This window comes from Phyllobates terribilis, unplaced genomic scaffold, assembly GCF_046119375.1.
Source record: "Phyllobates terribilis strain yellow unplaced genomic scaffold, ASM4611937v1 Scaffold_5__5_contigs__length_657084704, whole genome shotgun sequence".
In the NCBI taxonomy this organism is placed as follows: domain Eukaryota; kingdom Metazoa; phylum Chordata; class Amphibia; order Anura; family Dendrobatidae; genus Phyllobates; species Phyllobates terribilis.
Window position 1 is genome coordinate 404,835,521 of NW_027362765.1, and position 15,248 is coordinate 404,850,768.

General features: G+C 42.0%; 1 protein-coding gene across 2 annotated transcripts in view; it reads left to right on the plus strand.

The window, feature by feature from the left end:
• Positions 1-15,248, plus strand: part of MGMT (O-6-methylguanine-DNA methyltransferase) — a 508,938-nt gene that overhangs the window by 460,365 nt on the left and 33,325 nt on the right. For both annotated transcript variants that reach the window (XM_073685066.1, XM_073685067.1), the window contains one exon: positions 334-473. In XM_073685066.1, the coding sequence (XP_073541167.1) occupies positions 334-473 (140 nt within the window). The remainder of the gene's footprint in view (positions 1-333; positions 474-15,248) is intronic.

Sequence of the window (15,248 nt, forward strand, 5' to 3'; positions counted from 1 at the left end):
GATCGGCAGGGGTCACACAAGTGAGATCCCCAGCAGTCAGACATTGTTAGTCACTCCTGTGGATAGGTAATAAAGGTCCGTTTTAGGGTTACACCTTGTTTTTTATAGTTTTTCATTATGGGCTATTAATTCATATTCACGGGATTGAAAATTACTAAAGGTAATTGGTGTAAATTCTCAAAAATGTAGACTTTACCAAAAATACACTTGTTAAACACCTGTATAAAGTAGAGGACAATTCTCATGAATGATGAACATTTAAGGTAATAACAAATGTAGAAATATTCTCTATATTCCCAGATGTTACTTACAGAAGGCTTTCCCTTCCTTTAGATTCATTCCAGAAAACGGTGCTGTTGTCTCTGCTGAAGAATGTGACAATGGGGAAGACGATCACCTACAAGGAACTTGCTGAGCTAAGCGGCAATTCGAAGGCTGCCAGAGCCGTAGGTGGAGCCATGAGGAACAATCCGGTAAGAAAGGAAAAAAAAAACACCTATCGGAAATGTTCATAACTCTCATTTGGATTTATAATTTCTAAAATTTTATGACACACACATATGTATTGTAATTAACTTCTATAGCATCTTGTAAATTACTTTGCAATTAGAGAGTACGCCATCTGTTAAATTTAAACCACTTAACATCATCACTTTTATTATAGCTTGGAACTCATTTCTCTGTGGAATCAACATGCAGCCGGCACTAGTTTGTGTACTTATATAAACAGAATAATATACTAGTCCATTAATGGCCGGCGTAAGTCATGGCTAATGTCTTGGTGACGTTATCTTATGCAAAAGTAATTTCATTAAAGAGGTTGTATGAGATTAGAAAAAAAAAAAGGTTGTCCTTAGGTTGTGTCTGGTCTTGCAGTTCAGTCCCATTCAAATGAATTCTGCAATACCAGAAGCGGACTATTGTCTAGAGGGGCGCTGTTTAAGGAAAAATCATCCTAATCTTATATCCCTTTAATTCTGTGTTAGATCATTTCATATTGATATAGTAAAGAGTTTATTAACAGGTGGTCTGGTTAAAGCTATTGTCCACTACACGGACAACCCCTTCTCAATCGTCGTTTGCCCGTTTTAAAATAATAACACTTATACTCACCTCCATTGTCGGCCTCGTTCCAATGGTATCGGCACTGGATCCCCCGGGACTCGCATGACATTATGTCACGCAATCCCTGCGGCTAATCAGTGCTGGCTTCACTCTCCTCTCCTATGGACATAAATGTCATCCAGAGGGAGTGAGAGCTATGGCTGCTTTTACTTCTTCCGGATGTCTTCATTTGTCTGAAGGAGAAGAGAGTGAAGCCACAGGGTTTTCTTGACATAATGTCACGTGAGCCCCAGGAGATCCAGTGCCGAACACTGGCGTCGGAGGTGAGTATGTGTTATTATTTTGCAAAGGGGAAATATGAGGATTCAGCAGGGGTTATCCAAGTAGTGGACAACTCCTTTGACTTACTGATTGATTGGGGTCTGACCACTGAAACCTGCCCCAATCTTCAGAACAGTAAATGTTTATTCTTGACGAGACACTTTTATCCCAGTTACAAAATGAAGCGGCAGGTTGGTTGCCTAACCACCACTCCATTCATTCTCTACGAGACTGCCAGAAAAAGCCAAGTACAGCACTCGGTAGGTCATCAGGGAATGAATGGAGTGGTGGTTGAGCATGAGCACTGCTCATGCAGAAAGTTCCCCATTCTGCTGATCAGTGCAGGTCCCAGCGGTCAGTCCACCACCAATCAATAAATTATCACCTATCCTAAATTGTTTTCACTGGACAACCACTTTAAGCTTAGTATGTCTGGCCAAAAATGGCCAAAATACAACAACCACTGATAAAGAAATGTGCTCGGAGAAGTTGTCACTTCTGTTCTTCCTCTTGGCGAGTCATGGGATCTATTCTCATATTTTCAGGTAGGAGATTAAGGTCGGTGATGATAATTAGAAATGGCAGGAGAGGTTTGTGATGAGTCTTGGTCTACCTGCAGTGCAATATATAGTGCTCCTGAAATCATGCACATCTCTACTTAATCTATGGTAGATTTTCTAGAGCGTTACTGCATTATATAGCTGTGGACACAATAATTCAGACTTAGGGTACAAGTTATTGCTTAAGAAGTTCTCCTTTAACACAACCCAAAAAGTTAGATTCCTAAAGCAAGCTGTATTCCAGACTCCTAGTTTTAAGGCTAGGGGCTACAAACTACAGCACGTGGCACTTCCAGAAACATTTCTGCAACGTGTCCATGCCTTGCTGTTGCGAGACAATGTTAAAGCTATGATTTGGTTGTTAACAAATTTTAAAAAAAAGTAAAACTAAAAAGAAGCATGCAAAAAAACAGACCACTGACAGGTTACATGCAGTCACCACAGTTTTAGGGAATGTTCCTCTTAGGCTATGTTCACACACGTTGTGTTTTGCTGCATATTTTGCAGCAGATTTTTATGCAGATTTTCAGCTGTGTTTTGCAGTACCAGCAAAGTGTATGAGAAACTAGAATTCTCTGTTCACACATGTTGCTTTTTTTATGCTGCGTATTTTCTGCCTTGCTTGCGTTTTTGGAAAATAGAGCATGTCGCTTCTTTCAGCATTTTTGCAGCTTTTTTGCCCCCATGGGAAGTAACGGGTGGTGAAAGAAACACTGCAAAAAATGCACCTGTGTTTTGCTGCATTTTGCTGCGTTTTTGAACGCAAAATAGAATGGGATTTCTTTTTTCACAGAACTTTATGTACATGCCTAAATAGAGACAAGGACAGCGAAAAAAAACGCATCAAAAAACGCAGGAAAACCTGCATTTTTGACACAGCTGTTTTCCTGCCAGAGAAAAGTTGTCAGCAGCTTTACAGCAGATTTAGCTGCAGAAAAAAAAAACATGTGTCTGAACATAGTCTTAGGGTATGTTCACACTGTCTTTTTTCTGACGTTTTTTTTTGAGTGTCAGCACTCGTACAAATGCTGGAAAAATCGCTCAGAAAACACCCAAAAGAATCTTCCTATTCATTTCTATGTAATAAGCGACTCGCTGTTCATATGTTCAGGCTTTTGAACGTTTTTTAACGCCAAATATTTAAAAGAAGTGACCTGTTCATTCTCCGGGCGTTTTCTGCTAGGAAGACGCTCCATACTGTATAATAGAAGTCAGCAGGACGGCTAAAAAGATTGATTTTGTAAAGGTTTTTGCTTAAAAAAACGAGCATTTTATTCTTTGCTTAATGGATTTTAAAAAATTGGCCATAAAGAGGCGAACCCTGATAAAACAATAACAAAAAACGCCGCGGGAAAAATAAATCGACAAAGTGTTTCAGGAAACAACCAATAAGCGCAGATAAAACCCACACAGGATTACAAAACACTGTGAAAACGGCAGAAAGGAGGGAACGATTTGTGAAGCATCCTCCATTTGAAAAACAGATGTTTTTAGCCACAACATACACTTAGAAAACTAAAGACTTATCCAAAAATGGTGCGTTTCCTGAAGTGTTTTTTTCATCTTCTCCATTGTGTCAGTCAGTGTTGAAATTGGACTGCACTCAGATGTCATCCGAGTGCAGTCAGATGTTTTCCATAGACTCATTGAGTTGTATGGCCGACTGCGAACCGAATATCGGATCAAACTCTGGCAAACAGTGATTTTATTGCTCGGACCAGCTTGATCCAAGGAAATAATCGGTCATCTGCACTGCTCCCCACAGACTAACATTAGTTTGAGCGCGATCCGATGTTTTGCCCAATTGCACTCGGACCAAAAATACGGTTATGTGCACGAACCCTAAGGCCAAGTTCACGCTACCGTATTTTCGGAAAAGAAAAAGACGGACAACACTCAGACCAATGTTATCCAATGGGTCAGTGCAGATGAACGGATCAAATCTGTGCTGAAACCTTTTTTTTTAGCATGCACTGTTTTTTTTCCATTCGCTGGATGAGCTTTGTCCTTTCTAGTCTATGATTGCGAACCCAAAAAAATCGGATTTTACACAGAGCCTCTATATAGCATCTGACTTTTACTAATAAATTGTAGTTTTTTTCACAACTGTAAATTTTTTAATAACTGCAGATGTATGAAAATGCATGGCACACGGATGACAAATGAGAAAAAAATGGATAAAATCGGACGATTTTTTTTTTTATCCGCTTGTGTGTACTTGGCTTAATAGTAGTTGATGTAAAATTGTTGTAAAATATATTTTGAAAAAGGAAAAAAAATTACCTAAAAATAAATTTTTGGATTGTTAAAAAGTTGTTTTAACCCTTTTCTAGCCTCCCCAGCAGAGTTATTACAATTATTTGTTTTTATTTCTGAGTCTGCCTTGCCTCTTTATTGCCACCTTCTCTTGCCACCCCACCAAGTCAAGCTCTCGTTCCTGCTCAATTATTTTTAATTGTTGACAGATTTCACTCACACATTTCACAAACCTTTTCAGCCGCCTCGTCTGATTTCTCAAACAAAAGCAAACTTGGCTACACCCGGGTGGCAACATGAGGCTATTTTATGGATACAATGTCCATTTTACGTTTGTGACTCAGCGAGGAATGTTGGCACTCGGCTGACCCAACATATCCAGAGTGGGAAAAACTAAGTCCAGTGGGCAGCTTCCAGGGGAGAGGGATATAGACGTTGGAGAATTGCCACACTTGTTGCACAAAGAAGCCATGCATATGTTCCTACAAGAAAAGTGCACGGGATTTAACAAAGGATTAAAATAAAAGTGTCAGTGCCAGTGAGAGCGAGAACTGACAGCAGGCGAAACCCAACACCGCTGGCAGAAAGTCAGACCAAATCTATGAATATTAGAACGTTTCTTTTTTTTTTAATTAAAAAATTATTACAAAATAATGTTTACCCAATATCCTGATGTCTTAATACAGTTTTGTTTTTAGAAAATGTTAATTTCCTTGTAAATTACAGTGATTTTCCATTTTTGATCCTTTGTTTTTAGCGGCCATACAAGGTATTTTTTCATTGCATCGAGAAAGGCTCAGTTAAAAGCAAAACTGTTTTTGCATCTAACCGAGAAAAAAAAGTCATCAGTAAACAAAATCATTGAATTTTTCCTATTTCTACATATTCTTCTTGACAATTTCTTACAAGAATTGTCTCATCAATATCACTTTTATTAATTGATGCAGATCTAGCGAGCCGTCAATCACTCTCATCCGGCTTCTAATATCAAATGAGCCGATCGTTTATTATTACACGGTGCCCAACCATGAGTGAATGAGTGACCATAGGGTATTGAAGGGCCAGCTCTATTTTACTGGCTAGTAGATGGGGAAATGGGCAATGGGATCTGCTCTAGGATGTCCATTTGTCCAAATTTTAGCATCTGAACCCTATGGCCCAGATTCATCTTTTTGTTTTGTTTTTTTTTAGTCATTTTCTTTTTTGTCTTGTGGTATTTGTTGCTGTTTTTGGCACCAAATATCTCAATATGGTGCATGCGGTTCATGAATTTGGTTTAAAGTAAGAAAAAAAATGTTTTATTTTTCTGTCTTGAACTCTCTTTGTGACTTAAAAGTAGCCTGTTGCATAAAATGATGCAAAAAATGTGCAAAAATACCGGCGTACTCAAAAAATGCACATTCTTTTTGAGTGAATGGTTCCTATTTATCAAAATTCTGCCAGCATTATATGTGCAGGAACTTGCCCTAAACTGAAAGCCTGCCTCTTTTATGCCTGCATGCAGTTTAACAGACAGGAGAGCAGGGGCAGAAAAACAAAGACCCACTCCCATTTCCTTTAGAGAGACAAAAACCTGCCCCCACTTCCTGTAAAAAGATAAAGACCCGCCCTGACTTACTGTAGAAAGACTTTATTGTTCACTTTCTGTAGAGTGATAAAGATTCACTCCCACTACATATAGAGATAAAGACCCAACCCTACTTCCTATAGACTGATAAAGACCCGCCCCTGCTTCCAGTAGAAAGATAAAGACCTGCCTCTGCTTCCAGTGAAGAGATAAAGACCTGCTCCTGCTTCCAGTAAAGAGATAAAGACCCACCCCTACTTCCAGAAAACCTCTAATGACCACCCCTGCTTCCAGTAAAGAGATAAAGACCACCCCTGCTTCCAGTAGAGAGATAAAGACCACCCCTGCTTCCAGTAGAGAGATAAAGACCCACCCATGCTTCCAGTAAAGATATAAAGACAGCCCCTGCTTCCAGTAAAGATATAAAGACCACCCCTGCTTCCAGTAGATAGACCCACCCCTGCTTCCAGTAAAGATATAAAGACCACCCCTGCTTCCAGTAGAGAGATAAAGACCAACCCCTGCTTCCAGTAGAGAGATAAAGACCCACCCCTGCTTCCAGTAAAGATATAAAGACCACCCCTGCTTCCAGTAAAGAGATAAAGACCCATCACTGCTTCCAGTAAAGAGACAAAGACCCACCCCTGCTTCCAGTAGAGAGACAAAGACCCACCCCTGCTTCCAGTAAAGAGATAAAGACCCATCACTGCTTCCAGTAAAGAGACAAAGACCCACCCCTGCTTCCAGTAGAGAGACAAAGACCCACCCCTGCTTCCAGTAAAGAGACAAAGACCCACCCCTGCTTCCAGTAGAGAGACAAGGACCCACCCCTGCTTCCAGTAAAGAGATAAAGACCCACCCCTGCTTCCAGTAAAGATATAAAGACCCACCCCTGCTTCCAGTAGAGAGACAAAGACCCACCGCTGCTTCAAGTAGAGAGACAAGGACACACCCCTCCTTCCAGTAGAGAGACAAAGACCCACCCCTGCTTCCAGTAGAGATACAAAGACCCACCTATGCTTCCAGTAAAGATATAAAGACCCACCCCTGCTTCCAGTAGACACAAAGACCCACTCCTGCTTCCAGTAAAGAGAGAAAGACCCATCACTGCTTCCAGTAAAGATATGAAGACCCACCCCTGCTTCCAGTAGAGAGATAAAGACCCATCCCCACTTCCAGTAAAGATATAAAGACGACCCCTGCTTCCAGTAGAGAGATAAAGGCCACTCCTGCTTCCAGTAAAGAGATAAAGACCCATCACTGCTTCCAGTAAAGATATAAAGACCCACCCCTGCTTCCAGTAAAGAGATAAAGACCCACCCCTGCTTCCAGTAGAGAGATAAAGGCCACCCCTGCTTCCAGTAGAGATAAAGACCCACCCCTGCTTCCAGTAAAGAGATAAAGACCCATCCCTGCTTCCAGTAGAGAGACAAAGACCCACCCCTGCTTCTAGTAGAGAGACAAAGACCCACCCCTGCTTCTAGTAGAGAGACAAAGACCCACCCCTGCTTCCAGTAGAGAGACAAAGACCCACCCCTGCTTCCAGTAGAGAGACAAGGACCCACCCCAGCTTCCAGTAAAGATATAAAGACCCACCCCTGCTTCCAGTAAAGATATAAAGACCCACCCCTGCTTCCAGTAGAGAGATAAAGACCAACCCCTGCCTCCAGTAAAGATATAAAGACCCACCCCTGCTTCCAGTAGAGAGACAAAGACCCACCCCTGCTTCAAGTAGAGAGACAAGGACACACCCCTCCTTCCAGTAGAGAGACAAAGACCCACCCCTGCTTCTAGTAGAGATACAAAGACCCACCTATGCTTCCAGTAAAGATATAAAGACCCACCCCTGCTTCCAGTAGAGAGACAAAGACCCACTCCTGCTTCTAGTAGAGAGACAAAGACCCACCCCTGCTTCTAGTAGAGAGACAAAGACCCACCCCTGCTTCCAGTAGAGAGACAAAGACCCACTCCTGCTTCCAATAAAGAGAGAAAGACCCACCCCTGCTTCCAGTAGAGAGAAAAAGACCCACTCCTGCTTCCAATAAAGAGAGAAAGACCCATCACTGGTTAGATTCATACACCTGTGAGTTGTAGTCCGAATATGGATTGTAATACAAAGACTGGATGTGGGTCTCCAGACCCGTACTCGACAGCCTCATATATGTGTGTGAGTCTGTAGAAGTTGGGTCGGGAGACCCATGGCCGGTACATGCATCACGGACCGTGAAACCAAGATGTGGAAATGCAGCCGAATAGTGCAGGAAACAACTGAATGCTCTCACTGACCCTGTATCTCTGAATGATAATAATAGAGGCTAAGCTTGGATATATGGCCACCTGATCGTTGCAAACTTGGATCTGCAGGACGTAGAGGCTGACAAAAACATTCAAGACAGCTGAACTATCGCTGATGACAACATACTAAATTTTAGTCTGTCAGTTGGATCAACCCTCCTAAGCCGTCTATATGGGCATGTAGGTCATAGGCAGCGGAATATAATTATACCTTGATATCTTTAAATAAAAAAGGGCGTTATGAGTGAGACATGTAGATCAGGAGAGCAGACTGTCAGTCATTATATGTCTCACACTAAATGTTTTATAAGGATGGTTTCCCTCTGTTTACTTTAAAAAAAGAGTGGGAAACTCCTCTGAAGGGAACGTACTCCGTATGTAAAAACGTGCTAATAGCAGTATGGCTGTGAAGGCTAACAACATTAAAAAATATACCTTTTTTATGTAAAAGCCATTATGCAAATCAGGCTGGTAGTGCATGGGGGTGCGTGTCTTCCAAGTGCATTGACACCCCCCCCCCCCCCAGTGCACTTCCAGTATGATTTGCCTAATTCCTTTTACATTAGATTTCTCATGACCTGGACATCGGATCTCAACCACAAAGGGTGTCATTTTTGGGGGGGAAAGGGACAAGCGCCTATACCCACCATTTCCATATGGATTAAAATGCTGGCAGGTGGTTCCCTTTAACATAGCTTAAGGCTCCAAAAACATTGTATTAGCCATGGTAGATACAGCTCCTATTCCATAGGGGTGCTTTAGGTTTTGGTGCTACCCAAAAGGACAGCAGCAATATATGAAGACAGCACAAAGGACAATGGAGCATAATCTATATGGCAACTTGATTGCACAAATGAATTCTCTCCATCCTTTATCCTATATGGATCCTACACATTGCCATATAATCATGTGGTCTTGCTTGATGGGCAGCCCAGGTAAAAGGGTTGAATGGGGGCTCAGACATTGCAGAATATACATATAGATTCTGATTTTGCATTTTCCGCAGTGGCTGCTGCCGAGTGTCTTTCCATCTGCACCGGAGCACCGGTAGTTAAATCGGAAGAACCACAGCGGCCCATTTAAATAAGAATCTACCTGAAAGACGCACGGCATGCTTTGTAATATTATTACTGTATAAATAAAACATTTCTGTTTTATATCGTTAGCGACTTTCCGCAGCAAAGTGTAAGTAAGGGAATGCGCCAGGAGCTCCTGTTCCCCCCAAAGCAGCTCCGAAGTCTGTAATATAATCAAACTGTGGCATTATATTAGCGAACACAAATTTTTTATACTACCACCGAGGGATAGAAAATAACTGAAATAAGATTGACCATAACCAGTTCCCCATCCTTCCACTCCGAAACCTGCGCTTAAAAAACAAATTGCTGTAGCTTTAGTGCACGATTTTCCTTCCTTCTAACAGGAGAGCAGAGCTGTCGACGCTTCACGCCCCGCACTTCTCCTCTCCATGCCACTGCGCCCCTGGACCCTTCGGGTAACCACCGGTGCATTATTACTAGATGGTAATGACACTTCCCATATTACACCAACTTGCTTTGTTACATTATTCTCCTTGTTTTGCTTTACATTGCATTTTATGTTGTTGCAAATGGGGAATTTCCACCTACAACATAAAAAAAAAATTTTACAAATTATTTCTGCAAGGTCAAAGTGACCTTTTTTGCAAAAATGAAAACTGGAAATGCAGCCATATTGGTTTTGACCATTCAATTACATCCCGAAAAAAAGGAGTTGACTTGAAACTTGTATTCCATGCATTCATGCTGTAGAGATGGATCCAGCAACACGGATAAAAATTCCTAAAGTTTTATTCATTGATTATAAAATTCCACAAAACATCCATAACAGTCCAAAAGCAAAACACCACGGACGCGTTTTTAGTGCATGTGTTAGTCATAGAACTAGGGGTGCTACTTGCACAAGAAACGCGTCAGTGGTAATTTGATTTTGGATGGTTATGGATGTTTTGTGGAATTTTAAAATAAAAAAAAAAATTTCGGGAATTTTTATCCGTTGTGGTAGATCAACTCACACAGCTTTTGAAGAGGTAGACACAGGAACACTTTTTAAGTTTTCACCTGGTTTAATTAAACGTGCTCCATAAACCAGTCCAGAGTTAGATAAACAAGCACAGCCCTTCTGTCATAACGGTAAAACAAAATAGCATACATTACAGTCTGTGTGGCTGCGGGGATCCGCCTGATCAGAGGAACAAAACAAGGTTCAGTTTCCCGGGGTGGAGATATGGTGAACAGCCTCCCACCCACTCTTTAGCTGTTCACAAAAACCCAGCCTTTAAAGAGGTTGTCCACTACAATAAATTATGCCCTCATGTCACAGACGCCCACAGCCCAGTCAGTCAGGGGGGTGCATGTCACTGGGTCATGCCTCAGTGTTCCTGGAATTTGATGTGACATCAGCGGATGTCAGAGGAGGCTGCAGCCGTGGCCACGTGATGCCCTGTGAGCGGTCAGCGATAGCGCTGCTCACAGGCAAGAATGACAGTGGAAGGTATTTACAAAAAGACTTCTTTCCACTGTTTAAATTGATGGGGGGCATTATTTATTGTAGTGGACAACCTCGTTAACATGGTCGATTAACCCCTCTCAGTACATAGTGTGCTGGAGCATTTTTCTAGGTTCATATCACTGAAGCTAACATCCACAGTGACACAAAACTCCCCTCCAGTACTGTACCAGTAACATTCTCACACCGTGTAGCTGGATCCATCTCTACTTCATTTACTTGTCTTCCCACCTGAGCAGCGGTGTCGATCCAAGCTCTGTAGAATTACGGACTATCGTGGCGCCCTGGATACTCCTTCTATTTTTCGATACTGCACTTATCAAATCTGTAATCTCAAATATTAACTCTAGTCCTCAGCTCACAAAATTGCTAGGATCAATGTTGCTTTTTTTTTTCCTTTTTTCATAATTTTTATAAAAAAAAAAATCATAAATCCACACCCTTTTTGGATTTGCTGGACTGTCACCTAAAAATTGTTGGTAGGTATGTACATAGAAGGCACCCAATGACTTAGGCAGGCGCTAGTAGGAACCTAATAATTCTCTGATAAGATATATTACAAAGTTTTTTATTTTCATGTGCACCTATTGATTTAATTAAATAAAATTTAAAACGGTGGTTACTCTTTCCTTTGAGAGATCTGTGGAGGTGACTTAGTACCTGGTTACCTACCACTGATCAAAACTACTGGATAAAAAAGTGGCTACAATATATCCAATGTATCTAGCCACAATGAATTTTTGGTGACTTTTTGACTCTGTATACGTTTGCTACTGAGCTTAGCCGCAATACCACATACAACCTGTAGTCAGGTGTGGCGCTATTTTGACACTAAAGCAGCTACTTTTTTCCATTCCTGGGCAAGTCCTCGAATTGTGAAGAAAGTGAGAGTTTAATATAAACTAGATATTTCAACCATCAAAATATTGCAGGTAGATTTCTAGTTTTGCCCGGTGAATTTGTATTTCGATAATTTTCTTCCGTGACAGTCGTCTCCGGTGTATACAATCCTAAACACAGGTACTTTTGCCAATTTACTATTTTCGCACTTCTCCTGTCACCGAGGCCAAATGTTGCAGTAAAAGTCACTCCGCTCCACTGTTATCTAAAGGTCATTTTATTTCGCTGACATTCGCACCCCATGACGGCGATCGCGTACAAAGCCCGGCCGGTGTTTCTGTATTGTGATCCTCTTGATACATTTGGGGAAAGGGAGACTCTTTTCTTATAAATGTCAGGACTCACCTTATGTTTCCGTGTAGCTGTATCACGATGGTTATCTTTAAATGTTAGACCTGTAGAAAATGCAATGCTGCCATTTACAGTTTATGAGACATACGTTCCATAGGGTCATACGAAGAGGGCCGTGGGGTTTCCGGAGCAAAACATACAAAGACGTTATCTGACCCCCCCCCACTCCCCCCTCAAAAAAAAACAACTTTATCTTCTTGTTATAATATTTAGTTTTGCCTTTTGTGGGAAATTTTGATTTATTAGATGGATGCTGGACACTTATTAATACCAGAGGAGTAATTGTCCAGATTTACATGATTCTCTAGAGTTGCCGCACTTTTATAAAACTTTTGACTATCATGTCAGAAGTTTGGAGCATTGGGGGCCCCAGGTAATGAAACCCCAATAATTGCTTAAATGGAGAGGTGGATGTACATTGCTCTCATTGGATCCCAAAGATGAGTTCAATATTAAGACCATTGTCCGGTAATGACGAGAGATCGCTCTTGACTGAGCTATACCGCCCCTTGTTTTAGGGTCCAGTTTCTAAGACCCCCCAGCAATGAAAACTTTTATAATGTCTCTATGACATGTCAAAAGTTTTCTGAAAATGCATTGACTCCCTATAGTACATGCCAGCGCACAAAAGACTCCATAGCAAAAAAAAAATCAAACTGGACTTCTCACTTTGGTGACCACTTTGCTTTTCAGAGCAGAAGAGTTTTTTTCTCTACCACCCCATTCCCAACATGTATCGGCCAGTTTTTCACCTCCATGAGCACTAACGAGGCAATATTAATAATATCCGATATAGATAGGTCCCATTGAAAGAACAACATTAACTCCTACAAACACTATACCACCCCCCAAAAATCAATAAAAAATATCAACTTTATTTGTGGATATTGTGAGGCAGTGACTGGGATCGTATACGAGGGATGTTATATCTCCCCCAGAATGTGTACAGAGACCTATTAAACCCATTGGAGTGCATGGCAGTCACAGACACTTCTGCGGCTGCAATGCAGGAATGAAGGTGAGCAATGACCTGGTCAGGCTATCTGGCTAAGGCAGATTAAGTAAAACCCGGCAGCGCCTTCATTTCTTGCAGGAGGTCACAGGAGGCAGTGGGGCGGCCTCCTCCCTCCAACCCGGGTTTTCCAGTGGCTCTTGCCACAGGTCCTTTAAAAACCCTGCATTAAGGATTAGTGTTGTTCAGTGTTGGGACCTGCTAGGAGGATAGCAGGAAAGCTCGGCGGGCCTGTGAGTAGCTGAACCCACGCCTGGGAAAGGCTCTGCACCCGTCAGGCTCTGAGCGGCCCGGCGTGGCCACTGCCCACGGCAGCCGTTGTTTATGGACTTATGTTAACCCGGCTGTAAACCGGAGGACTTTCTGTTTACCCGTGAGTTGCTGAATAAAAGCTGCTTATGTTGGACTTGCTTGGGTCACTGCCTCAGTTACTGCACGGTATGAACACCGCCGCCTTACAATATATATCATCTAAAAAAATAACCAACGATATTCAAAGGGGTTGTCCAGGACTTTAACATTGATGGTTCAACCTTAGGATAAATCATTGATGTCTGATCGGTGGGGGTGCGACGCCCGGCACCTCCGTCGATCAGTTGCTCCTGGTGCCGTCATCTACCAGAACGGCACAGCACAGCTCAATCAACCGTATAGTGGCCGCAGCCGGGTACTGAATTTCTGCAGAAGGAAAAAGGACCAGCTCACCCTTTCGAAGACCAATCAGCACGGAAGCCCACGACCAACGCCACTGCTCAGCGCCCAGTATATGCAGGAGAAAAAAGGAATTATCCCGCTTTCAATCCAGGTATATATAAAACTAATTCCTTTATTGACAAAAAGGTAAAAATATTTGACAATAAGATGAACAAGTGCACACCAACAATCTAAGGTGTGAGGGGGACTCTTGGGGGTCTCATCACCGGACACATTTCGAGTGCTACCTGTGCTCTTAAACTTGGTTTGAAAGGAGTTGTCCGGGACTTTAACATTGATGGCTCATCCTTAGGATATATCTTCAATGTCTGATCGACACCCGGCACCCCCGCCCATTAGCTGTTCCTGGCGCTGTCACCTGCCAGAACTGCTCAGGTGCGGAGCTGCACAGCACAGCTCCATCAACTGTATAGTGACCGCAGCTGGGTACTGAATATCTGCCCCCTATTTGAATCAATAGGGGGCAGATGTATAGAACCTGGGCACTTCCACTATTCATTGGTGGAGCTGTGCTGTGCAGCTCCTCAACTGAGCGGTTCCGGCTGCATTTGGTACAGCTGCTCGACGGGATGCAGTGTGTCTTACCCCCACCGATCAGACATGGATGACCGATTCTAAGGATAGGCCATCAATGTTAAAGTCCCGGACAACCCCTTTAAAAGGCAAATCCACACAAATGAAAAAGTAGAACACTATGGAGCCCTGATATGATTTTCAAAAAATTCATGTCTTAGAATAATGTGTGAATAATCACAATGAAACCTCCTGATAACCTTGCGGATATACTAAAAAGATTACTTACAAAAATGATAATGCATAGTGCAGTCCAGTACGTCCAAATACGTACATAATAAATGGGACAGAAGTAATTAATAAATGAGCACACAATACATGCCAAATGTAGTGCAAAATAGGAAGTCCAGTTGTCCACCACATTCGACACTCGTTTCGCACAAATGCTTCATCAGGGGGTGATGCAATATGGTGCAATAGGTTCTCACCATCTGGTAGCAAAAAGTTGTACCAGAGATGGAGCCATTGCATCCCATCACAGCGACATGGTCTACACACCGTGTATAGTGGATTATACTCTGTTGCATTCCATACTATCATAGCTTTATAAGCCATACAGATGTAACGCAGGTTATTATGACTCACAACCCACCATCTCGATGACCTGTCACATAAGGTTATCTCACTTAAGAGGATTAAGATACCATTCCACAAGCCCTTGATTGATGTCAAGGTAACCTTTGCTAGATCTGTACATAATGTGTAGAAAGCTGAGCTGCTGTAATGGTGGCCATTAATAGCTTCTATCTAATATCCAGCCTTGACTGACCAAGATAAGACCTGACAACTAATATCCCTGTTTTTTGCAAAGCATAAGGCTTAAGCCCGGACATCCACAATCTTTAGAGGACCCCAGCACCCTTCTTGGGATTGTAATACAAAGCAATGAAGTGCTCCTGTGCACTTGAATGGGGCCACAATGAATATTGCGTATAACTGCCTCATCCAAGCCTATGAGAGTTACATTTTCCCCAAACTAAATTTTTATTTTAAGTACCATCGTTGGTAATTTTATCACCTTATAATAAATATACCTTAATACAAAATTCTAGTGATATATTTGGGATTAGAAGAAGGCTTCATTAAT